Here is a 26,753-nt window from a genome sequence, read left to right as displayed (position 1 = left end):
CTGCAGCATCTCCCCAAGCCAGACCGTAAGTTGCCAGAGTGGCTGGTGCCGGATGGAAGGCGCTCCCTCCCCCGGGGCCCGGAGCCACCTCCCTGCTCTGATCCAGCCGCTGCCCGGGGCAGCGCTTGGCTGCCAGCAGAGCCTTCGCACCTCCGGGACAGGCTGGCTGCTCCCCATCCCCGTGCCTTGTTTTTTTCAAGCGCAGTTTTTGCACCCAGGTTTGGAGGCGGTGTTTACAGCCGTGCATTGTCCGATGGAGCAGGTCATATAGTCCCAGGGTGAGCTTGCTCCGTCTTTGGGGCGAGGGCTGTGTCCGCTGCATCTATGCCTTTGATCAGGTGTCACCGTTAAACCCGGTTCTGAGTTGTACTGCACCAACCCGATGTTATTTTGTTATTGTTTTTTTCCTAATCGGAAATTAATGAAATCAGACATGCTGAATCATAAACTGATTTTATGGAAAAAGTTGAGCAAAGAAATCCCGTGTTATTTCAGCTTCCTCCTCTGTTAGTGATTACCACGACGTGCAGGGGCAAAGGAAGCAATAAAAGTTTTATAGACCGAGCTTTCAAGAAAGGCATATTTTATGTTTTTTGAGTTTGTGTCGAGGGAAGCCAGGGTGAAAGTTGAGAAAGGTTTAGGCTGCAGAGAAGGCTGCACGGCCAATGTGGACGCTGATGCCCTTCGTTTTGAGATTATTTTTTTTCCACTGAGTGCCAAATCTGGACTTGTGAAGGTGAAAGACTAACTATATTGCTTATTATAGTAATTACAAATTGTGCTCCCTCTGTGTGCAAATGGCTTGCAGCTGAGTCGAGCAAAAGGTTCCCGAAACTTTGTTCTTTCACAACTGGTTTCTGAAATGTCTGCGTTTTTTGGTCAACTTCCAGTATTGCTTTCATCTGTGAAAGAAAAGCATAAAATGGCCTCACACCTCGCTTTCCTTTCCTCATCAGCAGTAAATATTGACACAAATTAGTTTTGGGGGTTTGTGGCTTTCGGGTTCAGACGTACAATCTGCAGAGTGATCTTAGAGTGTGAGAAGCCGTTGTGTTGGAAACGTGCATCTTCAGGAGGAGGCTGCAACGGTCCTTAATTGGTCAGGTTTTGCCTTTCGCCACGTATCCCACTCAACTGCCTGCTTCGGTCAAAGGCATTTAAATATGTCACCGGTAAATAGCAAAACAGTCAGATGTTTTGAAAACAGGATGCTTGGGCTCCACGTTATTAAAGAAAAACGGAAAGAGAAACAGTATAGATAGGAAGAAAGCAAATAGACTCAGCATGCTCCCAAGTGCAAGAGCAGTATAAACAGTGACCTATCTTCCTGACCTCCGCTCTCACCAAGTTCCTGGCCCCGCGCCACCCAAGCCAAACTACGTCATTTGAGACTGATAGTAGGCATGGCACAGCTGTTGCAAGTGTGACTCGAATTTCCTGTCTCCTTCCTGACAGACGTAGTTTAGAAAATCCAGAGTTGCAACAACAGCAGAGAGAGAGGGAGGATCTCGGCATACGTGTTCGCGGGGTGATTCTCAGAAGTCCTGCACCAAAAAGGAATCGCTGGGGGGAAGCGCCATGCAGGACAGCATCCTGGCTTTAAGCTGATGGTTTTCGGAAAACATCAGTTAAAACAAGTGCGTATACTTTTTTAAGATGTGAGTTAATTACAGGAGAAGTGAGGAAATGAGCAGCTAATCTTACTGTGAGCTAATGAGCCTGATTGCACTGACATCAGTGTGAGCCAAGGGAGTAGTGCTGTTTGCACAGTGGGACCCTACAGTCCCACGAGCGGGGTCGGACTTAAAACTGGCAAAGAGGGGAACTCTGTTCCCCGGGTGTGTTGTCAGCGTCCGTGAGTCCTGATGCATTACCAGAGCAGTGCCTGATCCACGAACCAGCCTGAGTCCCTTGCGCTCCAGCTGTGAGCTTCTATTAAGTGCCCTTAACCTTCTACATTAGAGAAAAAAACTACCTGGAAAACTACCTGGTTGCAGGGAATGCAACTGACTTGAAGGGAATATATTCTCCTAACATTGAACTAATCTTTTGCTACCAGCGGAGTATGGCACTGCAGCTTTGCAATGAAACAAAATTACCTGTAAAAGGCTCTGTAGACACTCAGTGCTGCTTGTAGAAGCAGACCACACATATTTACATTATTGTAACATATATATTCTTTTTTTCCTGCATTTATCACCCTGTCCAACTTCCAGCTCAGGCAACTGCTGTGTCTCAGAAGGATTTGTGAGTCATGGGCCTGCTGATAAAGAGGGGGTATTTTGTCTCTTGGTGGCCACCCTGTAATGTCGCGTTTGGCATTAGGCAGCTGTCCGCAGCCTCGCTTGTCCTGCAGACGGAAGCGCAGGACCCCCTTGGCTCTATTACCTAATATAGCATTTGGGATCTGGGGGAGGACATGCTCAGTGCATCCTCCGAATCATAAAAAGGAGCAAGTATTCTTGCCAGCTGCAATGCTGGCCTTGCTGACTGCAAGTTTTTACGGGGCCGTAATATAGGAATGAGGGATGGAAAAATGTAGTATTTCTCAAGAGCTACCTGCCTGTCCATGCAGGATACAGCCCAGATCACGTGTAAAATGAATATATCTGAATGGACCTAAGCAGCACCTTTCCATCTCTTTAAATTAGACCAGTCTTATTTAGAGGTTTTTGCAGTCCATCGAGTAAGTAAATGGACAGATAATGTAATTTGTGGTCTGTGGGGATATTCTAATTTTGAGTAGACAGAAGTGTTGTCATCAGGGTGCCTGCCTTGTGCTCTCGCAACTTTCAAAACCCGCTTCTCTCGCCGTACTCTTCCCTGGGGGACCCATCCCTGCCAGCACTGCCTGTGCAGCTACAAACACCTCAGAGTAAATCCTTAAACTCTCTTACTTCAACTCTTTAAAAGACATCTCCGTTACTCCCAAGTGCTGAATAACGCAACTCAAATCTTGCCACCCAAGGCCGTTTTCAGCCAGTGGCTCAGGGCAGCAGCACAGCGGGGCTCTGCTCTCCTATCTTGGTTGCTTGTGAGCCAGAAGCCACTAAGATAAACATAACTGATTTCGTTTTGCTTGTATTTCAAAGGGCATTTGGGTCAGAAAAGAGGAGCAAGGCCGCACCTAGCTTTCAGGAGACAGTGGCTAAATAAACATCTGGACACTAATGTAAACTCCTGAGGTCCATGGTGGAGGTCGAGCATGGCGGGGGGCCAAGTGCCAGCAGTGTATGTGCCGGGCTGCACAGCCTCCACGCTCGCCTGCCTGTCTTCTGCCAGTCCGACAGTCCCGAATGTTGTCCTCTTCGTACGTGATGTTTCCCTTAAGTGGTGCCGGGCTGTTCAGTCGTTCGCTTGCTTTTGCTGTAACTTCCTTTGTTTAATATGCTTTAAAATAGCCGAGCACTGCACAAAGAGAGGCTTGTTCGCTTGTGCAGCAGCCAGCGAAACAAAGAGACTTCCACGTCTCCTGTTTTTACAAGCTGGGATGAATCACTGAGCTCCGCACGCGGTTCCCCCGCTGCATACCGGTATTCCCCTCGCCTGGGGACTTGGGTTACAGAAAGAGGGATCCGCGACCGGGAGAGCTCTCTGGAGTGTGATGGGCCAGTCAGAGCAGCCCCTGGCATTGCTCTGCAGCAGTCCCCGCAGAACTGGTCCCTGCAGAGCCCTAACACACATTGCCCGTGTCAGGTTTGACGTTGAGTCAGGTTTGACGTCGGCATGCTCTGCGGTGGTTAACCGTTTCTTAGTCGTACAGCTGCTGTCTGCAGAGCGGGACACTAGACGATCGTTATGCTCCATGAGAACTGCAGTAGGAGCTGTTTCTATCTGAGGTTGGGAATATTCACTCCATCTTTTGTTTATCTGATGGCTTTTCATTTGTGTTGAGGATGTCCTTTTCTAGAGGACAGGGCACTGTATTCCTTAAGGCAAAGCTGTGCACGATGCAGGAGCCATACTTTTTAACAGAGACACTTGGGAGTGGTGAACATGAGGTTCCAGTGAAGCCTGCTGGGTGAGGAGGAGCCAGCTCTGAACGGTGGCTCTGCCCCACACTGTGAAACCCCTCAAAGCTCCTTGTGGATGTTCCAAGACTTGGCGAGCTGGGTCCGAGTCAGCTCCTGCGTATCAGTTCTCATCACTGTCAAATGGACTTCTAGGGTAGCTGTCTCCATATCCATCCTATTCCTCCTCCCTTGCTCTTTGGCCTCTAAAATAAATTATTCTGATTATATCAATTATGTCATAAGAGGGGGGCGGAATAGAATAGCAGGGCCTTACATGGGCTTATTTAACAATCTAATACTTTGGTCTTGCGAGCTCTCTGGGCTGTCAGTTTCCAGATATCTTAGTTAAACTGATTCAAATATTTAAAAACCGGAATATTGGAAAGCTGCACCATTGCCTGTGAAAAGTGTTGGTACAGTATTAGGAGCCAGGGGCCAGTGCCACCATTCGAGATACCCTCCTAGAAAAAAGTGACTCTGAGTGGCGGATGCTTTCTCATCTTCTGGGACCATTGCAGTAAACGGGCGGGAAGAGCCAATATGAAGGAGATCCTGCGGCCATGCATACCCTACATGCTGCTGCTACACGTCTAGATAGCCACAGCAGAGATGAAGACTTTGGGGTTTGAATTTTGGTTCAAATCCACCTTCCCAGGAGCCTTTCTGGGGAGCTGCCATCCTGTGGGACATGACGGTGCCCAGGACCTTCTAGCATGTCCTTTAAACATTTCTGCTTGTACTAGGATGTGATGGGTTTTAAAGTTCTGCATTCTCAGACTTTTACGTTATAGCACATTAGGGTGGGGCTTAAATAAATAATAGCTCAAAGGCAGGTTCAAAATGAATCATGATTTGAGGGCAGGACTAGAGAGTGACTAACTGTTCAGAGCAGTGACCTCTCTGGAAGTGAAGTGAGGATACTGGAGATGCATGAAGTCTCAGAGGAGAAGCATCACTTAGGATGAGGGTGAGCTGTGAAGGATTTCAAAGTAGGATTTAATCCTCTGAGCAGTCCTAATCCTGACCCTGATTTTGTGGACCGGACCAGTTTCCGCAGCCCGACTCTGAACGTCTCGGTTTTTACCCAGTTGCAGAGCAACTGCTTTCGGTGGGGCAGCTGGTGATCAAAATATTTGCACTAAATGAAACTTAATTGAAAGATGTTGCATTATCAAAGCCAGAACATGTTGTGGAGATGTATTGGTTTGAAGGCTCATCCATCAGAGCTCTTAGAGGGAGAGATTCCTCTGATTAAAGCCTTTGCTCTGTGTTTCAAGCAAACAAACGAGAAGTGCCTCACCTTGCTGCTGGTTTAGCACAGCTGGGCAAACGCCACATAAAAATTATTCTGCAAATCATTTGCCTATCTCTATGTGAGAAGGATTTTTCATTTAAATATATTTACATTAATTAGTGCCTTCCGTATGGTTTTGGTGCTTGCATTAAGCTCATTTTCATTTTGGCAAGACCAACTGCCACCTTTTTTGGGGGGGATACTGTATTGTAGAGCTACACTGACTTCTTCCCAGAATTTACTCTTTATCCTGTGTTTTCTGAAGCAAAACGGACTTCTGTCGATTAAAAGTTGCCACAGTTTTCTCATCATGGGCATCTTGGAAAAGTCATCTCAGGGCACAAAGTTATTTGAATTTTCCAAAGCCTGTTCTCCTACTCAGGTAAAACCCCAGCTGGATTTGCCTAAATGATGACTGCAGAGCCTGACTCAAATTTAAATTAAATTTAAATCGCTGCTCCATACGATTAATAAAATCCCATGTTTAATTGCATTGCTCTCTTGTTAAATGACAAATGCTTTTCCCTCTCAGTTGTTTATTTATTTTTTTTTTCTGAAGATTGAGAATATAGTCCAGGCATATTTCATCCGAATGTCCAGCATCTCCTTATGGTTCACCCCCAAGCCCCACAGGTGCAGGGATGCCTCTGCCTGCTCCCTGCCTGCCCTGGCAGGGACGAGCAGCTGGGGAGGCTCTCTGGTTTGTGGGCTCTATTTACGTAGTCGTTTGGCTTCCTTTGGCACTCGAGACTTCATCAGTGTGGTTTGCATGGGTGTGACTGACAGAAGATTTTGGTCTGAGATCTGCAGCCTTCTGGAGCGCTATCTGCTCTGGAGGCCACAGATGTTGTCAGTTGCATCAGGTCTTTCTTTAATCAACTTTATGTCAACAAACAAGCTGCTGTAGGTTTTAATTTTGCTGTTGCTTCTTAGCCTTCAGCTCGGGCTGGTACTCATCATCTCTTCTTCCTGATTTTCCTTTTGCAGTTAACATGGCAAACATTTTTCCACCTGGTAAAACTGTATAAAAATTATTTTGCAGAACAAATGTTTTTGCTTCTTTCTGGTTTTATTGACTCGCCTCTCCTTTGAGTGAAGAGTAAAAGCAGCGCTGAGATGAAAAACTGATATGAATGCTCACCATGCTGTGCTCAGCTGCTCTGGAAAAGGTGGTACTAGTCTTGGGAGTTACCCCTTGCCTGTAACGTGCCATTTGTGTGGTCCTTCCTCCTTACCGTGCAATTTGGTTTATGTTATAAAATGCACCTTTCAATGACGGAGAGGGAGTGCAGTTCCCAGGGGATCGCTGCTGTGCTTCTGTCTGGTTGAGAGCTCTTGCTGTGTGCGGGTTGGTACTTTCTGGTGAAGAAATCCATACAAAACCTAGTAAGCTGACGCATAGACTCAAGATACAGTTGTATGTATTAACTGGCTAGAAGAGACCTATTCTTAAATATAGGAAGAGCATTTTGGATGAAGCAGAAACCAACCTGAGCCTCTTCCAAAGGAACCCAAAGCTTCAGTTCAAGCTGCAGACTGGGCCATACCCCACTGCCGCGTTTTTTCCGCCCAAGGAGACAGACAATATGTGCTTTGTCACACCATGCAGCGTGAAATCTTAAACTCTCTCCGTCCTGGTATTTCATATCAATCCAAACAAATGTAAATCTAAACCAAGGGCTGTTGGGTACCAAACACAATGGTATTGGATACACTGAGACTTGAATTCATTGTCATAGATGCTGCAGGACTGCCCCAACCGAGGAGGTGGTAAGCAGATTTGGCCCTGCAGGGTATGGCAGGCATTTTCTCCATGTGCCAACAAAAACTCAGGCAGGCACACCTTATAAACACATGACACATTCATTTTCAGGAAAGTAAACGGGGTGGTTTCTCCATGACCTTACCAATTCCCCAGCATCCGGAGGAGCGGGGGTTTCTTCTGCCTTACCAGTTCCCAGCAAGTGAGTAACATGCCCCGAGCCTGCTTTTAAATAAGGAAATTCAGTATCGTTTCTAAGCAGTGCTAATTCACAGTGCTTTCCTTGGGCAGGATCCTATAGGGAGTTTTTCCTTTCCAGCATTTTAATGCAATTTGCATATTTCAAGTCTCATTTGTCTGGAAACGAGCTGGAAATGTACGGGTGATAACACTCCTGCTTCAGGTTCCACTTCATCAATTTTAAGCCCTGTGTTGCGTAAATATGTCCCACCCAAGGGAGGTTCTGCCGCTTTCAGAAATGCTAAACTTTACTGGTAAAATGTGAATATTGTTCTGTCTACATCAGATATATGTTATTGCTTTCATGAGCAGCCACATGCTGATTTATGGCAACGTGCTATTTATTTATCAACATTTACATTGTGGATTTTTAAATTATTCTAATAACATAAGGCCAACAAGTTGGTCATGATGTTACTCCTTTAAAGTCTTCCTTTGAACATATGTATAAATCAACTCTCCTTTGATGTGAAATTGGATATTTCATAACCGTGTGTTTACTTTTTGGTTGAAAAAATAAGCTGAAGGGAAAACAAAACAAAACAAAAAAAACCCAAAAAACAAATAGTACTTTGTATCTCATTAAAAATAGTTTCTAGCACATTAAAAACTATATTGTTTTAGGAAACAAGAACTAGAAAGAGTTGCAAAAGCATTTGATTTTTTTAATGAGTGATAGTTGACTGCAACCATTCCACTTTTCTTCAGGCACTGAAATACGTCTGCAGACTTTCTCCTTTAGTACTGCTTAGTGTGAAATGGGCTCATTTTTTCTTTAAACATTTAAATGCACCTCCCCATTATCCTTCATGTGAGTGCTTAAAAAGGAAAATCGATAGAAATTATGAAGTAACAAGGACAGTGGCAAATTTGTTTGACACAGTCCTTTCTGTAAGTGATGTAACATCAGGAAAGCACAGATAAATGATCAGGTTACTGCTCCTATAAATTAATGAATTTTAACTCTTTTGACTTGCAAACTTTTTAAGAAACAACAAAAGAAATGCTCCAGCACTCCAGAATCAGCAGGTTTTCCAAATGTAGTTTGGGGAAAAAAAACAGAGTAATGAAAAATTAACCTTCGGCGAGTTACAAGGTGCTTGTGTGCCAGAGATCTGCTTCCCTGCCCATCTCAGGAGTGAGCAGGGGGTGTCCAGGTTTGGTACCAACCGCTGTCCCGGGACACCCAGGATCGCACCCTCTGAGCCTTGCTCTGCCTGAGCCTTTGCTCAGGCAAAATCCAAACTCTGGGAGTTTTGTCTGCCTGGTAGTTAGGTGTCTCTGTGCAATACGGGAGTGAGGTATCCGTGTCAGGAAGAGAGGGCTAGGTATTTACAAATATTTCTTCTAGCTTCTCAAACACAGGCGATGAGATTAATCTAATTTTTTTAAAAATCCGCAGTAGTGCATGAGTGTCACATCCATTACCTTCGAGCGGCCAGAGGTCCAGACAAAAGCATTACACATTTGCTGTTTGACCTGATTGCTGTATACAGGGATGAGTAATTTCCCTCCTGTGTGTAAATAATTTCCGGCTGCACTCTTGTTCCCTCTCTGTCACATGGGCAGGTGAGTGTCAGCTCTTCTAAGCTCCCAGTGCTGGGTGTCCAATTATTCCCAGGAGAAGAGCTGTTGAAATGAATGGAGTTACACCAAAGTTTAATTGCACCTCTGGACCTGCAGTAATTTACCCAGGCAATTAAGCTGAGAAGGATTGAGCCCAGGTGCCTTTGCATGGAAATCAAAGGCGAAAGTAACCCTCGTACCACAAATCCTTTTGTTCTAAGGATTTCTAGGAGCGGTGGAAGAGCGAGGGATGTAACGTTTGCGTCAGAAGGGTGGGTCGCCGGGAACAGAGTTTATAAACATTTTTACACACTGGAGATCTGCACCGATACTCCTCCATCAAAGTGTGGGGTGGGACCCCACTCTCCTTAGGTACTCTGGGCTGGAGCCCCGCAGCATCTTAGCAGCTCTTTTATCTTGAAATTGCCCTCAGCTCCTGCAAATGACTAAAACTTTTTTAAGCAGCCTCTTTGCATAAGGACTCTTGGCCTCAGGGAACCCCAGCTGGTATAAATCGACTTCAAAGGGTTTACATCAGCAGCAGATACATCCTCCTGTCTTTATTCTCCCTGTAAAGCACCAGGAACACCTCTGATGCTGTACTCCAAAGGGGAATAGGAACAGGAATAACAGCAGGACTATCACTGGAGCCAGTGTGGGGCTGGAAGGACCAAGAACACGTGTGCCTCTGCGTGGCTCTCCCTCCTTCCTAGGAAAGGAAGAGAGTAGTTCCTTCCATAAAGAGCCAGAAAGGTGGGATTTTCCATGCTGAAGCACCAGGGAGATTTCCCACATGTGGCTGGATGCTGCTCTGCACTCCACCCCGTGCCACACGTGGTGGTCCCAGAGCCAGCGCGCTCCCAGTGTGCTTGGGCTCCTAAATCTGGCAAGTCCTATCATAAATTAGGCAAAATTTTCTTTCGCTGCACGAAAACGAAGGCAAGCAAGCCTTGCCTGCAGTGTTTGGTTAGGACGGGATGAAGGACCAGCTTTCGAGCGGTTGAAGGAGCTGCCATGCACTCGGTGCCGATGCCACCACCCTCCCGCACGCCCGTAGAGGTCCCCATGGTCGTGTCCTTGCAGAGCCTTGCGCTGGAGGCCAGCGCTAAGCCCCACGCTACAGCGAAGAAGTAAAAGCAAATAGTACAACTACCGGTACAGAGAAAACATGAGCAGCGAGGGTGCAGTGTGGGCAGCCAAGAGGGGAACTGTGAGTGAACTTTCCCAATGGTAATCAAGGAAATTACCGCACACACGCACAACTGGAAAGCTGGAAAGAAACTGTGATTCCCTTTACCAGAGAATACATGAAAAAGGGTCACTGCTGGTAATCAAAGAATGATTCAATTTCTGGGAGACTTAATTTGGTTCAGATGACTTCTGCAGTTACTTCAGAGCATGCAAAACAGGAAAACTCCACGCAATGCGATGGCTTTTTCTCACACAACCCTCCAGATGGTTTTAGACCTCTGTGACTTGCTGGGAAGGCCAGCTGTACTGCCATGTGTATTTGGTTATTAAAAATTTCAGTTGGGGCTTCATCTTATTTACGTTATCTGCACTCTTTTCATCAGTTGAATGTGTTAATTGCGTGGTCCTGTGATCGGAGTTTGGGGTAGAGAGAAGGGAGCCCCAAGCCCGTTTGCTGATTTTGGTTCTTTCTAAGGGAAAACCCCCTTGAGTCTGCATGGGCATCCCCTCCCGTGTACATCCTTGTGTGCGCACGCATGTATTCTTATGTATGCTTCAGTTCCCATCTGTACAGCAAGGTTATCAGTGCTTATTTCCTTTGTAAAAGGCACCGAGATGATTATTAATTATGAAATTAACAGCACACGTCCACATGTTGCTGATAGGCATTATCGTAATTGCTGAGCTGAGGGCCATGCTGTGCTCATGCACAAGCTCTTTAAAGCAGCAACACTTCTGTTTACTTAATGGCAGAGCAGTTGGTATTTTCTCATTGCTAGCGTGCAATCTGTTTGTTTTACCCTTTGCTGTCAAATCGATTTAACGAAGGGATCATTACTGAGGTTTGCACATGACATCAGTCATTGATCTGTGCAGAGAGGCAGCAACGTGCTTTCTCCCCGCAGGCGCCACAGGCAAATGGCACAGCAGTTCAGAGGAAGCAGTGTCGCTCCAGAGCATCCTGACATCAAGGGAAGCTCAGGAAAAATCCCAGATACCCCCCACGAGCAGTGAAGACATTGCGATTACCGAGTGCACCATCAGCATGCCTCGCTCCATGCTGAACTGTCTTGTTTTCAAAAGGATATTGTGTTATTAAGTAAATCCTGCTTAGATGCCAGCATCATTCAGATGGTAAATTGCAAAAAACTTTGCAAAGCATGTGGGTATTCTCATAGCACTGTGGGTGTCTCGGCTGGGTTTGGCCCTGATAGTCCTTTTAGCAGTGCTGTAATACTCCTGTCTGCGTTTATAAAAGGTTGCTGATTAAAAGTCTTGAAAAGTGAGCAAGATTAAGGCTGTTGGAGGAGATGAAGGGGACAGATTTCTGGTTAAAGATCAGATACGAGAGTCCCAAGGTCTTTTATCTGTCCTCATCTCTGCTGCGGATGGCTTGGGTGACCTTGTGGAGGCCGTTTAATTGCTTTGTGCCTCTGCGAAAAGGCAGCAGCTACCCTTTGTACCTTATAAAGCCAGTTGTGAGGTAAAGGCATTTTTTTCAGATGTTTGTCCACCGCTTGGGATTATTTGTCTGAAAGGGGCGATTGTATAGAAAACCTGACCGACTCAATGCTGCTTAAAAGTGTCATCATCTGATTATGGTGTTTTCCTTGGAAAGATAAAGGCCTCGATCCAGAGAAATGTTTCAGCACATGCTTCACTGTGAGTCTGTGGGCGTGCTCACGTGTCGGTGGCTGGTGCTTGTGACCGGCGAAAATACGTCACTGTGAGGAATGATAGGCTCAGAGCTCTCCCCTCCTCCCACGGGCTTTCTCTTACTTGGTTTTCTTTCTTGCTGCCAGTCATTCTCCATCACTAGGGTTTCTCTTAGGAGTTTCAAAAAGGCTTTTGTCCCTCTTGGTTGGTATGAAGTTTAGGGGAGACCCTGTGAGCCAAAGCCCCATGCCCATGACCTCCTGGGCAGCCAGCGTCTTTCACATCCCACTCCTGCCTGTGTCCCATGAGACAATATTTAAACTGGTTGAGTAACCCAGAAAGTGAGGCCTCGCGGTGTGACGTTCACGCTGGCAGGGCAAGGCAGGTTGCTGCAAAAGAAGACGGCAGAGATGGTGGTGGCAGAGTCCGAGCAGATAGCACCCCATCTTTGGTCTGCGCAGATAGCCACGTGGTAAAAGGGAGGTGGCATCAGCTTTCCACCTCTGGTAATCATGCATTTGAGGAGAGAAGAGGGTGGGTTCACAACTTGATTTGCTCTACATGGTTCTCAAGGCCGAAGGGCTGAGTGGGAGCCATGCCTGGCGAGCGAGGCGTGATTTTCGTGGTGCTCAGTGCTGGTCCGTCAGCTCTTGCAGCAGGGACCGGGGGTGCGATGCAGCACAGGCTGCCCCCCCTGCCCCGCGTGTCCCACAGCACGTGAGGAAGCCTCGTGACGTCATGCGAGGCTGGTGACTTTTAATGAAGGCAGTTGGAGAAAGGAAATAATTTTAGACCAAAGGTTGCACTTTTATTTTAGGAATCCTGGCCGCTGTCGTGCGGCATATTACAGCCAGCAATCACCAAGGACGTCCTAAAGCAGTGTGAGTGCTGCACATCAGTGGTGATTCCTTGCTGTGATCTGTATCACATACACAGTACAATGTGCTTTTCTTTTGATTTGATGCTAAAAGGACAGCTACAGCTCCCTGATAAAGTGATTGCATTTCAGTTTAAAAAAAAATTAAAGTAATGATCAAATCTTGAAATTTGGATTGTGAATATATCCTTGTAAGAAAGAATTTATTAATTGCAGACTGACGTTACAGATTTAAGGTTATTATTAGTTTATACCTTTTACCTGAAAAATATTTCCAGTTTGTAAAGGTATATTTTGTTACATTGCTACGTTTTGCCCTTTACCATGTAGGGGAAAAATATTCATGATCACACTGAAAATATGAAAAATTATGCTTTTAGAAATCCATAAGTGAATACTTGCTTTGAAAATCCTCAGTCTCTGTAATGAAGAGGATTAAAACAAAGCAGAAATGGAGAAGAGACTACTGCCTACTTTTGACTTATTTAAATATGCACAGAGCTTCCTCCATTTTAATCTTCCTTATGAAAAGATGGCTGTGTTACTAAAGCTGGCAACCCCTCAGAAACCAGCATCATTTTTTTGTCGTACAGTTCAGCTGAGCAAGGCTGATGTGGAGTGGGGACCCCCTTCAGCCAACTAAGCAACCAGGACGATTCATAATTCATAAGTGCTTCCAGCCATCCAGCTGAATACATTTGGATTAGTTCTCGTTTCTTCGTGCAATCCCTGATTTCATTATTCTCTCCTGCGAGCAAATACACCCACGTTCAGCCCTCTGCAAAGATGCTATGCCAAGCTTGGCTTTGTCTGGGATTAGCAACTGCCGGGCTTTGGGGGATCTCTGGCTTTGATGAACGCTGATTTTTTTTATTGACTGGGGAAGGGGGGTGTCCGTGTGCCCGAGGAGCTCTCCTGTCTGACCGGCGATTTCTCCGTGAGGATTTGTGGACGGTGGCGTGGAGTTTTCCAAAATGCCTGAAGCAAACTATTTGTTATCTGTGTCTTGGGGTTATATTAAGGTGGGTTTAAATCCTGAAGGTTTATGAATGACTGGTTTTTTGTGCTGTATTGCTTGGATAAAACCTCTATAAGGAAAACATGCTTTTTAAATGGTTCTTTATGTGTACTGTATGGCAAGAGATAAACATATGTGTGTACTGTGCATGCGGCGTACATGTATGTAAATTTTTTTCTCCTTTGGGAATTCACTGTTGCGGGATGAAATGATGCAGCAATGAAAATGTGTGATTAGAAAATTAGGAGGTTCATAGCATGTATATCTGGGTGAACAAATGCTTGAATCCTACATTTTACTGTAATGATCCAAGCAGATCTTCAGATCTATGGCATATTTCTTCTCTGTTTTGTGCTGAACGTATGCAATTGCTTTTTACTTGCGTAATTCAAAATGGAGCAAACTTAAAAAATTCAGAACAAAAGAAGGTTATAGGATGTGGAATTTAAAATCAATACAAGAATTTGATCTTTCAGGGAGACTACCTGAAACATTATCTTCTCATTTGTTACAGTAAAAACTAATATGCATCCTTGGAGGAAATTAATTTTGCAGTTTAGTGTACTGAGAAGAAATATCTAGTCATGATGATGCTGAACAGTATCTAAATGAAACCATATGTCACTGACTCCATTCCAAATGTCTCCAGAATTTTGCTTTTAGCAGCTTGTTTGTGGACTTGCTTGTGATAAAGCTGTATTAATTTGGAAGAGCATTCAGAAAAATGCCATCTTTGTGTATGTGCTTTTCCCCTCCCAGTTCAAGAGGATGCTGAACCGGGAACTGACACACCTCTCCGAGATGAGCCGCTCTGGCAACCAGGTGTCCGAGTACATTTCCAACACTTTCCTGGGTAAGGCGTCGCATCCCAAGCTTTCGGGTGACTCAAAGATAATGATTAATGGCAGTCTAACACCCACCAGTCAGTGCTTGTGCCCAGTGTTCCTTTGGGGCAGAGCATTATTTAAATGCTTCGATTTTTCACTTTCAAAATGGATATGGGGAGGAAAATAATACAGTGTTTGAGTAAGCCTATCCACAGAAGAATTCCCTCAGCAAATCAAAAGATTTTTCTGTTCAGATTGAATTAAGCTATTGGTAGCTGCATTATGCAATATTTGTTTTTTGTGTTGACCTTATGGAAAGGACAAAGTCACACAAGCCAAACTGCATACTCTCATCTTTGCAACTACTGCCTCACACAGCTGCATCTTCCCCCTTCAGAGACAGGGTTCGGACAAGTAGGTTGAGCCCAGACATTTTATATATCATATAGTTTCTCATTTTGCACTGGAAGTCAGAATGAAGAATAAAGAGAATATTTTCCATGTCATTAGTTTTATTGGAGCTCATAGGACTACTGGCATGAATTAATCCTCTGTGTTTACAAAATAACCTTATTATGAAAAATATAATTTTCTGTGTTTTCAAGCAGCTTTAGAATTTGTGACCATTTGCAGATAAAATGAAGCTTAGCACAGGACCCTCGTGTATATATCTCTGAGTCCAACAGCTTCAAATGCTGAGTGTATGTGGGATGCCAGAGCTCGGGGGGGACTCATGCCCTGCGGTTAAGATGGCCCAGAACGCATTCACTGTATGACACGCAATTATTTCCATTAAGGGATTTTAAAGTGATTTCAATAGCCAGTTGCAACTGGAACTACCGCCTGCATTTAGGACACATCACATCATTAATAATCCATGTAAGTCTGTAGCTGCTTTGTGGGAATCCATTGGCCCTGTCTTATCGCTTAGCTTAATCATGACATCCAGAACATGAATTAATAGAGGGAATAGAAGCAAGACTGCCTAGCTGCCAGCCAGCAGGCCACTTCTTCAGCTGGAGAGCCTGGAGCGTACACAGCGCGCCCGGGAGCATGACCACCATGGCATTTTCAGGGAGTTTGTTGTTCATCAGCTCTTGCCAGTAGGCATATGTCTCTGGAGCAGGATGTGCTGCAGCAGAAATACTCAATGCAGCTTGATACTGTGGACCTGATATAAAACTAAGAAACCCCACATACACTCAAGTTAGTGGAGCCTGTATCTCAGCAGGGGCTAATTAGCTGAAGCCACTGCTGGTCCTAATGGGGCCGTATTATTCCCCGTACTCAGGCTGGGTCAGGTAACTGCATTTCCCTTTGCAGGTCTTGACAATGGTCTTGTTCATTCCTATTCTGCTTCTTCTCACATGTTCTGTAATGGTGATGTCCTCGCTATTTTGTGGCAGTATGAAGGCCACTCGACGACTTAGGGCCGTGTTAAGGCTGAGTGGTGCAGGCTCGCCAGATTGGGCCAGATTGCAACTTGATTGCTCATATTAAAAATAAACGAGTAAAGCTTTTAAAAGGATCTTAAAAGCTTTTTTAGGAAGTCATGCTGTTACTTTTTTATGAATTACTCCACCACCCCCCCCCCGCCCCCCAATTTGGTTTAAAATTAAATGAACACACAAAATATCAGGAGTCTACAGCTGGCGAAGTTGAACAAACATTCATTTACCTCCAAACAGTGTTTGCTAGATGGAGATAACTTACAGATACTAAAACCAGATCACATGACTTCATTCAGTCTCTTGACTTTATTAAATGAGCTGAGGAAGGCACCAAGATGCGATGTCCTCTGCAGAGGGGCCAGTCCTGCAGTCACCATTTGGTCAGTGTGAGCAAGGACACAAGCTTTAGATCCGTTTGAAGGACAAAGATGAAAAAAGGTGGGTTTATCGTTAGCCGCATCACATAAATGGGGAAGATCATGATGGCCTTTCAGCACATGCCTTTTCCCAAAGGTTGAGGGGCATTGCTGCTGCCACCACCACCGTGGGGACGTGATTTAACAAATTAGAGATGTATGTTCAAGAATGTCCATTTTACGCTGCCTTAGTGTTAGTCATTGCTAAGGAGATTATATAGAGGAAAGTCCTTCTGTTGTTCAGCAAAAACACACAAGGGAAACACCCATTGATGTCAGCTTGAGTGTTGCTGTGAATAATGGCTTCCTTCTTAATTGCAGTGTTGCAGACTCACTGGTAGTTCTTATTTCAGAGATTTTTAATTAAGCCAAGGCAAAAGTAACTAATGCCTAGATGCCTAGTCCCTCCAAAGGTCCTCAGAGATGCAAAGATGCAGAGATTATAGCAGCCTTTTCTAAAAGTCCATGAAAAAATGGTTAGTATGAAAGTAATGAGCCACTGTATCTCCATTTTAATGCAGCAAATAAATCAGTAGTAAAGGCAGTAAGTAGCATATGAGGATAGATTTATTTATTAAACACATCTCCACAGCGAAGTTTGTGCCCCACTAGGTGCCTACTTAATGTGCACTAATATTGTTACTATCTCTGAGCATGACAATAGTAATATGGCCTGTGCATTTATGTTATTCTATACATATTTGTAAAGGGCAAACCTTTAATAAATCAGTGACACCAATTTATTATTGGGTTGATGTTTTAAGAGCAGGGGGTATGGAGATGCGTTTGGCCCTTATAAGCATCAAGAGAGTGAATGTGAAAATACATGCTTATATACTTCATTGAGGAAAAATGTGTTGTTTGAATATATATTTTATTTTCCTGAAAATAGGTAATAAAAATTAATTGATACCTAGCCATAAGCAGAACCTGGTGCCCTTCAGGCATGAAGAGCTAGCTCCTGGACATGTGCTGTGTCCCCAAGCGATGCAGCTTGAAAATGGCTACAATGAAAGCAGCCTGACGCTTCATGTCCCAGCAGGGCTCAGTGGGAAGGTTCAGTCTTGCAGAGGGCAAACGGAGGTTATGTGACTGTTTTGCTTTGATTTCGGTTCAGTTCGGTCCCAAAATTAGAGAATGCCCCCAGCAGAAACACATGGGTTTGAACTGGTGTGCAGAGCCACTTAATCAGCAAAGCTAAGGGTTGATTTTAGGGGGTGTGATGGGTGCTCGCACTGCAAACAATGTTGACTCATTTCACCTTTATTTGTTACAGACAAGCAGAATGATGTGGAGATTCCTTCTCCCACCCAGAAAGACAGAGAGAAAAAGAAAAAACAGCAGCTCATGACACAGATCAGTGGAGTGAAAAAATTAATGCATAGTTCAAGCTTAAATAACACCAGCATTTCACGATTTGGTGTGAAAACAGAAAAGGAAGACCATCTGGCCAAGGTATGACAGATTCTTGCAGTTCTGGGAGAATCAGTATTATTTGAAAGCCAGGGATGGACTGCTCCCTGCCTTGTAAAACTGGAATCGGTATCCTTGAAGTGATGCAGCCATTACAAATGCTGTAATTAATGGTATCAGGCCCTAACAGCATATTCTATGTTCATAAATTCCTTGAAAATATCCCTAAAATAATTTTAAAAATGTGATGAAGGCTGAGGAGAGCAATTATCAAACACAGGAATGTGTAACAACGCGATGTCCAGCAAACTGGCTGTGGGGCCTTTGTCTCTGTCAGGGCATTTCTTCCTGCTACCTGGAAACACACATCACAAATAATTCCCCTGCCACACAGAGAAATGTCGTCTCCTTGTACAAGTGCTTTGGCATCAGCCCTTCACAGTTACTCTGTGTTCGTGTGCTTTATTAAGTACGCATGTTCATGCGCTTACATAATTACCATAATGAAGATTGAATTTGCATCTTTTCAAACTTTTGGAAAATGCAAAAGACTTGGTGCAAGTGATAAATGCAGAATTGTCTTGAAGAATATTGTAACTATTCTCTTTTTGTCCTTTCAAAAGGAACTGGAAGATCTGAATAAGTGGGGTCTCAACATATTTAATGTTGCAAGGTATTCCCACAACAGGCCGCTCACCTGCATTATGTACGCTATATTTCAGGTTTGTGATTTTCTGATCAAATCTGCTCTTCTTTTACAACACTATTTTAGTTTCTAATTGCTTTCTGTTTTGTTGCCTTCTACAGTATGACATCCTTATTTGATATATGCTTGTATGCTTGTACCATTTATTATACAGGAGCGAGATCTACTAAAAACATTCAAGATCTCATCAGACACTTTTGTAACGTACATGATGACGCTAGAAGACCACTACCATTCGGACGTAGCTTACCACAACAGCCTCCATGCTGCTGATGTTGCCCAGTCCACGCACGTTCTGCTCTCTACCCCTGCGCTGGATGTGAGTTACCTAGTTTGAGCTAAGTGCTTTGTGTTGGGCAGTCGTCTTAGAGTTGGCTTAAAGGTGGGGTGGCGGCTTAAAAGCACCACATTGTCTATGTGAACCTAGGAGAAAAACCTTAAGCTGAGTCAATCACCGGTAGCACTCAGACTTGCAAAAAGCAGTGTGCTGCCTGCCCTTCTGAGGGCTCAGTTTACTTCCAGGGAAATCACCATTAAGAAATTTCAGCAGCAGCTTTGCCTGTAATCTCTGTTTCATCTTAAAGAGCAGATGCTGCTTGTAGACCTTTCTTCTGAGTAAATGTCTTGTCCTCAGAAAACTGATTTAAAAAGCACAATTTGTTTCTCTGAATCAGCCTCCCAAACTGCTGAGAGATAAAACATAAGGACTTTTCTGACAAATTCCTTTTTTTCCTTCCTAGGCCGTCTTCACTGATTTGGAAATCCTTGCTGCAATTTTTGCAGCTGCAATTCATGATGTGGATCACCCTGGGGTCTCCAATCAATTTCTTATTAATACAAGTGAGTTTTGTTTCAAATACAATAATAATTTCATCTGCAAACTTGGAAACTAATGGAAATGCATTTTCCATTACAGCGAGGTCACAAATTTTGACCTTCAGACTGCATTGCTTTCTCAAAATATTGTGCAGCAGACTAGTTAGATGGTGTGAAATAAAGCAGTAATTAAAATGAACTTCCTAACAAAGGAAGCTATTGTAGTACAATTTGCAAAGTGCCCTTGAATCTTGTGAATATTACTACTTGCTAACGCATAATAATTTTTCCACTCCTGAGTGCAAATTTTATCATTAATAGAAGATAAATAATGCTATTGCTATTGACAACAATAAAGCTAAATATTGTGGTTCATATTGTGTTCTGCAACAGGCTAAGCATGTATCTTGATTGCAAAATATGGGTATTGTTCTTTTTTGGAAAGTGTGTTTGCAGGATTCATGCTTTCTGTTGTCAGTGACTCTGAAGCCCGTAACTAAGTCAACCGAGTACTATTTTGTTCATTAGAACAGAGCAAAGGGCTGTTTATATTATATACATATGTGCTCAGATTAGAAAACCGCGCACTCTTGGCACACATGAAGAAAAAAAAAAGCTTTTCTCAATTTATTGCATACAGATAAATGTTCGGTACCAGGACAAGCGTTTGCTATTTGAAATCACACATTTCACATGCTGGAGTCACATACTTGTGTTGCTTTGCTAGATTCCGAACTAGCCCTGATGTACAATGACGAATCTGTCCTGGAGAACCACCATCTTGCTGTGGGTTTCAAACTGCTTCAAGAGGAGCACTGTGACATCTTCCAGAACCTGACCAAGAAACAGCGTCAGACGCTCAGGAAGATGGTGATTGACATGGTATGAACTATGCACACGCTGCTCCTCTTCTTAAACAAAAAAGTGTCTTCTTCTTGTGGTTGCCCATACTGAGATCCTATTTTCACTTCTGTAAAGGTATTGGCAACAGATATGTCCAAGCATATGAGTCTGTTAGCTGATCTGAAGACTATGGTGGAAACCAAGAAAGTGACCAGTTCAGGAGTCCTCCTTCTGGACAACTACACAGACAGAATACAGGTACATCAGCCAAGTTCCCTGGATTTTGTGTATTTTGTTCAGGATTGAAGAAACCATGTTCCTGTTTTTACTGGGGCTTTTAAATGGATCATATATAGAAGCTACTGACCTAAATTTTCAGCAATCATTTTCTTCTGTTCTGCACCACATAGAGGTACAAGGTGGTCCCATATCTTTTAGATAAAGGGGATTATGTTTTTAACACTTAGAGCACAGAACTCCAAACATGCACGTTCTTCTGAAGTTAATCTATAAGGCTGAGTTTTTGAGGGCTCCTGAATTTCCTTGCTGCTTTCTTCCATTTGTTTCTCCTGTCGAAAAAGTATAGCAAGATTGTTACAGCATTGCGAGATTGAAAGAATTTATAACTCCATACCTAAAGCAGCTCTCTCACTGAGCTGAAATCAGTGATGTACAATCGGTTCCCTGTATAATCTGATCCTTGATTTACAGAAATGACAAAGCAGTACTGGAACAGGGCTGCATAGTCAGTAGGACAAGATACATCCTGATCTTCTCTCCACTTTGGTGGCCAACTTCTTAAGAACAGTCTCGTGGGAAAACTCTCCCTACATTTTTATTTAAGACTGCTGATGTTAAAACAGGTCACTCTGTTGCTGTCTAAATCCTTGCGGCCACTGTTAGTCAGGCACATTTTTTGTGTGTGTGGAAGGGATATTACTCATTTAATACAGTAGGAGCATTTAACCATCTGAGAGCATGGAAATAAATTTTGAATGGTGGGAAGCACCTGCATTCAAAAACAAACCTGTATGATGTAATTGACATTGCCACAACTGCACCCCCTGTAAATATCAAGTTGTCTGAAAAACATATAGCACGTTTCACTTTTGAAGTGGACCATAGCAGCTAGTCTCATATCCAGAGATGTTACGATATTAATATTTTTATAGGCTGTTGCATAATCGAAGAGTCTTGTGCTTAAATGTCCTGAATTAAGCAAGCAGATACAGCTTGAAACCGTCCTCTATTTCCATTTGATTTTATGAGTTTTCTGATTAATGTAATCACAGGTTCTCCGAAATATGGTACATTGTGCAGACTTGAGTAATCCCACAAAGTCTCTGGAGCTGTACCGGCAGTGGACGGACAGGATCATGGAGGAGTTCTTCCAGCAGGGAGACAAAGAGCGAGAAAGAGGAATGGAAATCAGTCCAATGTGCGACAAACACACAGCATCAGTGGAAAAATCACAGGTAATTGGCCGTGAGCTGCATTTTTGTACTGCCTAAACTTGTATTTTTAAAGTGGAGACAAAATTCATCTGCTTTCTCTAGCACAATTAGGCAAACAGCCAGCTGTTCAGAGGGTTGGTTCTGATTGACCCTGACATCCAGCTGTGCCTGAAGCTCATATAGACTGGCGAGGCTTTTCAGACTCCTTTATGTACCCCTCGGCATCTCTTCGTTTCCAAATGCATGTTCATCTTGCTCTTGTGTCCCAGTTTCCAGAATGAGTTGGTTTCCTTTTGTTCCCCAGGCTTGAAAAGTGCAATTCCGATCTCCCCTTCCTTCTGCCAGGTCTATTCTGCTTTCACAGCCTCCAGCCTCCTTAATTAGCACCTCCTAAACCTACTGACATCATGCCCTGTGTTAGATATTTATAGCAATGCCAGCCCCATTGAACTGCAGGTTTAGGAGCTTCTTCCAGCTGAGAGACACTGGAACTGGACTTCTCCACTTCAGGACACTGGAAAAGTCTGGATGTCAGTTGTTATTCAGTCTCGTGCAAAACAGTTTTGCAGTGCATGATCTAGCCGGTTAAGTTAGAGGTCTGATGGAGCTGCTGTGTGCTGGGTGAAGTCAAAGAAATATTTATTTATGTCAATGCAAACCTTAAAAGGAACTGGATATATCTTTTTTTTTTTGAGATTAACTGGCTCATCCCTAGTTCTAATTCATAGATTAAACAGTTACAAGGTCAGATTTTGTTCTGACCTGTGTAGCAGAGGGTGTAAAATTTAAGCCGGTTAGTCTGTAATGAAGCTGGTAATTTATGTTTGCCTAAATGTATTCCAGTCTTTATATAATGGTGTCTTGGTTGTTGTTTTTAAATGACTTTAGCAAGTCATCATTGAGGTTTTTCAGCTTGAATAAGTAACAAAATTGATGATAATTATTTCCAAATGTCCTCTTGGGCTAAGCCAAGTGGTTTCAAAATTATTCACTCAACCGCATGGTGATTTTGTTGGAAAAATCTGTCTTATTTGTTAACCTAACAAGAAATGAATCCTTTGGCCAGGCTTGGCCAGAAAATGCCCATGTGCTCCGCATGTGAGCTCCAGTTAATTTTTTGTTTCACATATGCACTTCACAGAGGTTTCAAAATGGCATTTTTGCTATGCAAAAGGAACAGGGATTGCACAAAATGGCTACCATTGAGATCCCAACTAGTGGCAAAGGAGAAAGGGAGGTGGCATGTCCGTTCTGGAGTGAAACAAGGAATTGGTTGGAAGATTGTATGCAAGTATTGCAAAGCTCTAGATGTTGCCTCTTTACATCAAAATATTTTAAGATCAGTGCTCAGCCACCTGGCCAGCTATTCCGTGATTTGGGATGTTTGTTTAAAGGAACAATGTTTAGAGGAACTTCACTGGTTATGAAGTGACCGATCTCTAGCCGTTGGTGCTGTATAGCCCTTGAGCATTTTGGGTGGTGGTGAAGCCATCGGCTAACCATACAGAATTTTTTTTCACTTTAAAAGTGCTCCGGAACATGTGCTGCAGGAAATTTTCATCACCTTTTTGTTTAAGCTGCCTCAACAGTATGTTACAATTGAATGTTAATGGTTCTATTGACATCCTGTTGTGTCTGAAGGAGGCATGTGTGATTTCCAAAGCAAACATCTGCACGTTGAGTCTGGCCCCTCTGAGAGCCATTTTCCTGCTGCACAGAAATGTTGTCCAGCGGAGCGAGGAGAGAAGTGACACATTCTGCCAAGACGGAAGAATTTCAATCCTCTTTATGGCCATTCAGTTTTCTCCATCCTGGACGTACGTCCTCTTAGTCAGACAATTGAAAAATGGTTTAGCTCAGAGCTTACGCGCCAACCGGCGGAAGGACTGACGGACTCGGCCACAACCCTCAATGTTTCCACCGCTGGCACGTCACTCCATGGGAGTCGGGCAACAGTGGTCTGGCCGCCTTCGTGCAGGAGGAGCACTTCTTGGGATGAGCTGACCTGCTTTCTGCACTCTTTCCAAAACAAAATGAAAGGAAAGGAAATCTCTACCAGGGCCAGCTCCGCAGAGAAGCACGGTGGCTGCTTTGGCAGAGTAGAGGAGAAATGCTGAAATGTTTAAAGGTACAGGACCATGAAACAGTTCAGGATAGGTACAAACTACACACCATAGTAAAATATGCCTGAAGGTCAAACTTCAGTCCGTAAAAGCAGTGGCATTCGGCGCTAGGGCGGGTGGAGCACTGGCGTTTTCACAGCCGCCAGCCACATCAATACGCTGGGGTAACGGCAGAGCTGCCGTAAATGCACCAGCCTTGTCTGCAGTCACCAGGGAATCCTATCGGAGAGACAGCAAACTTTCTCAGTGCTTAGCGTAGAGGCAACGATCCTCTAAAATGCCTCTCTGCACTAACAGCTGGTAAGAGGCATCCCTCAGTGGGATGCTCTGTCTTCAGAGCGATGGCTTACCCTGACTTCTGCAGGGCAGGGGTTGATCTGCTGGTCGGGAAAGGACGTCTATGGGGATATTTAAAATCACGCATGCAGCCAGGGATGGGATTGGCAGCTCCATCACTGAGTTTCCAGGTGGCTCCTGCTTTTCATTAAACTTTCATCCAAGGTTTGATTTTGGACAAGATGTCAACCTAGCCCAACATTGTAGGTGCAGCTTTGGGTATCAGATGATTGTGTCTGCAGTTAGACTGTGCTGGTTTGGGACCTTGCTCTGGGGCGGGTATTTTGCTTGTAAAAATCATGTATTAACAGCATTTGAACTTTCTAGACACCCATCTGCCTCTAGCCATTCCCCTCCCCTAAGCATGCATGTTCCTGTGTTTCTCAGGTGGGTTTCATTGACTACATCGTCCATCCGCTCTGGGAGACGTGGGCTGACCTGGTACAGCCCGACGCCCAGGACATCCTGGACACGCTGGAGGACAACAGGAACTGGTACCAGAGCATGATACCTCAGAGCCCATCTCCTCCGCTGGAGGAGCGGGGCAGGGACTGTCAGAGCCTGATGGAGAAGTTCCAGTTTGAACTGACGCTGGAGGAGGAGGATTCGGATGGACCAGAGAAGGACGGCGAGAGCATCGGCTACTTCAGCAATACAAAGACACTCTGCGTGGCCAACCCGGGGGAAGAGGACCCACAGAGGGAGGCGAACATAGAAATTGTGACAGAAGATACGTCTCCTGTCGACACATAATGTCCTGTACCTGTGTGAGTGGATTTTAAACACTTAATGAGCATGCAAGCAGTCTGATGGACTAGCCTGCAGCCTGGGTCTGAGGCCTGTGTCTAACATTGGCTAAAAGATCTTCCCAGCTACTTGAGATTGGAGTCAGGGTTAAAGATCGTGTAGTGAATGATTGCTCAGGAAATTAACAGGTGATTTACATTGTGGTTTAAGCCTTGTCAGCTAAGAGCATGGTGTTGTCCTGGAGCTGGCTTGGGTTGTGACTGAAGAGTAAATGACACACAACTGAGAGATTTTATACTGTTAGTTTTGGAATTTATACCAGTTAGACTGATAGAAACTACTGATTAATAGCTCTCCATATAAAACCTGTCCACCTGACCACCTGTCTGCAGACCTGTGTGCCTTCTTTGTAAACACTTTCATGTCTTTTCAAGAGTCTATTAATTAAATACACAGAGTTTAGTATAAAAAATGACACAAAGTGTTTCAAAATTGATGGATACTTTTTTGATTCTTCCTGTTACAAGAAGCAGTCTTCCTTTTTTCATGGGCAATACCTGTCACTTTATTGCAGTTAATCACTTTTACAGATTAATAGAAGGGAAACCCTCTGTTTTGCATTACTGCACCTTTAATCGTCTTCTTAATACCCCAGGCGACCCATTTAAAGTCACATCATGCCACCTTGCACCATCTCTGTTCGCTTGCTAGGAATAACAGTATTTTTTCCTCAATGGGGTTTTATTTTTGTCGTGCGCAGGATAGAGGGTAGTTTGTTTCCATGGCACAGCGCAGTACATATATAATAAGCGTGATAAGGCAGCGTGTGACGCGCGTTCCCCCTCGGCAGCTCCTTGGCTCAGTGGAATTTGCACGCTCGGATATTTGTGTTTCTCTCGCCTACCGTTCACGTTTCCTAGGTTTAGGTCCACCGTCCTCCTCCTGCACTGCCTTGAGCTCTAACACCTCCATTACTGTTTATAACAGTGTATTTATTACGTAATGTATATACTGTAATGTTTTGTAAGTTATTAATTTATATGAATTAACATTGCCTGTCGGCGGCGATGTTAATTGTGTAGAAAACTCGGAACAAGAGTTGCCTTTTTTTCTTGTAACCTTTTGTATTGCATAAAATACAAGAACCTGAACATAGCTGAAGAGACAGACGCAACCCAGGAAGGGCATTCGGGTGGCAGCCGCCCGTGGGGGGGGTTCGTCTTCACGGCGAGCCGAGAGGGGGGACCGGACCCCAGGGCAGCAGGCGAGCAGTTGGAAGTGCTGAAAACCTAGAGGGGGGGAACCGTAAAAAGAAACCCCCGCGAACGGGCCGGCTTTTAAATGTCACGTTCCAACTTCTGAACAACCCAATGTGAATTTCTATGACAAAAATGTGAACTGATGTAATAATTGTGCTGTGAAACTTCTTCTGACAAAGCTTGTCCGGCATCGTGAGCGGTGTCAATCTCAGTTTGTAAAATATGTTTCAAGCTTTTGGTCCAACTTGTGACTAACTAGTTAATGAAAATAGCACAGTTGTGCATGATCAATGGGTTTGTATGTCTGTTGAACACTGCATTGTTCCAGGTGGTTATTTTATTGTTTCCAAAAGTTTCACACAATGTATGTTATAGTATTATATATTGTGTTCAGATGCATTCTTAAGAGATTTTTATATGAAGTGAATAAATGAAAGCATGACCCTGCCTGCGGCTCTTTGTGCTGCTTTTTTTGACAGGTCGGCGTGCGCAGTATCTCGACCACAGGCGAAGGCGGCCGCGCTCACTGTGCTCGACTGGGACCCAGCTGGCACCCGGGGCGGGGGGCACAGCAAAAAACCCTTCCTGTGGCCGAAACCCAGCGGACGCGCAAAGCCCTTGTCTTGCGAACGGGAAGAGAAGAGTTTCTGCGGCCGGAGGGCACGGCCGCCCTCTCCATCGTGCCGGTTGCGAGACCTTCGCCTTCCTGAGCGGCAGCCGGCGGCGGAGCGGGGCCGGTGCCGGT

The 26,753-nt window shown here is 44.3% G+C and overlaps 1 protein-coding gene across 10 annotated transcripts in view; it reads left to right on the top strand.

Moving 5' to 3' along the window:
- Window positions 1-26,455, top strand: part of PDE4B (phosphodiesterase 4B) — a 219,593-nt gene extending 193,138 nt beyond the window's left edge. For 8 of the 10 annotated variants that reach the window (XM_069788481.1, XM_069788490.1, XM_069788482.1 and 5 more), the window contains 9 exons: window positions 14,377-14,470; window positions 17,588-17,766; window positions 18,348-18,446; window positions 18,585-18,749; window positions 19,171-19,270; window positions 19,974-20,128; window positions 20,225-20,347; window positions 21,382-21,564; window positions 24,390-26,455. In XM_069788481.1, the coding sequence (XP_069644582.1) occupies window positions 14,377-14,470; window positions 17,588-17,766; window positions 18,348-18,446; window positions 18,585-18,749; window positions 19,171-19,270; window positions 19,974-20,128; window positions 20,225-20,347; window positions 21,382-21,564; window positions 24,390-24,755 (1,464 nt within the window). In that variant the 3' untranslated portion in view covers window positions 24,756-26,455. Of the gene's footprint in view, window positions 1-1,498; window positions 1,638-13,271; window positions 13,622-14,376; window positions 14,471-17,587; window positions 17,767-18,347; window positions 18,447-18,584; window positions 18,750-19,170; window positions 19,271-19,973; window positions 20,129-20,224; window positions 20,348-21,381; window positions 21,565-24,389 lie in introns of those variants that run through there. The other 2 variants (XM_069788489.1, XM_009930583.2) reach the window with 2 other exon arrangements.
- Window positions 26,456-26,753: the final 298 nt, after the last annotated feature.

This window comes from Haliaeetus albicilla, chromosome 8 (assembly GCF_947461875.1).
Source record: "Haliaeetus albicilla chromosome 8, bHalAlb1.1, whole genome shotgun sequence".
Taxonomy (NCBI): domain Eukaryota; kingdom Metazoa; phylum Chordata; class Aves; order Accipitriformes; family Accipitridae; genus Haliaeetus; species Haliaeetus albicilla.
Note: the sequence above shows the minus strand (reverse complement) of the source record. Positions and strands in the feature narration are given on the sequence as shown.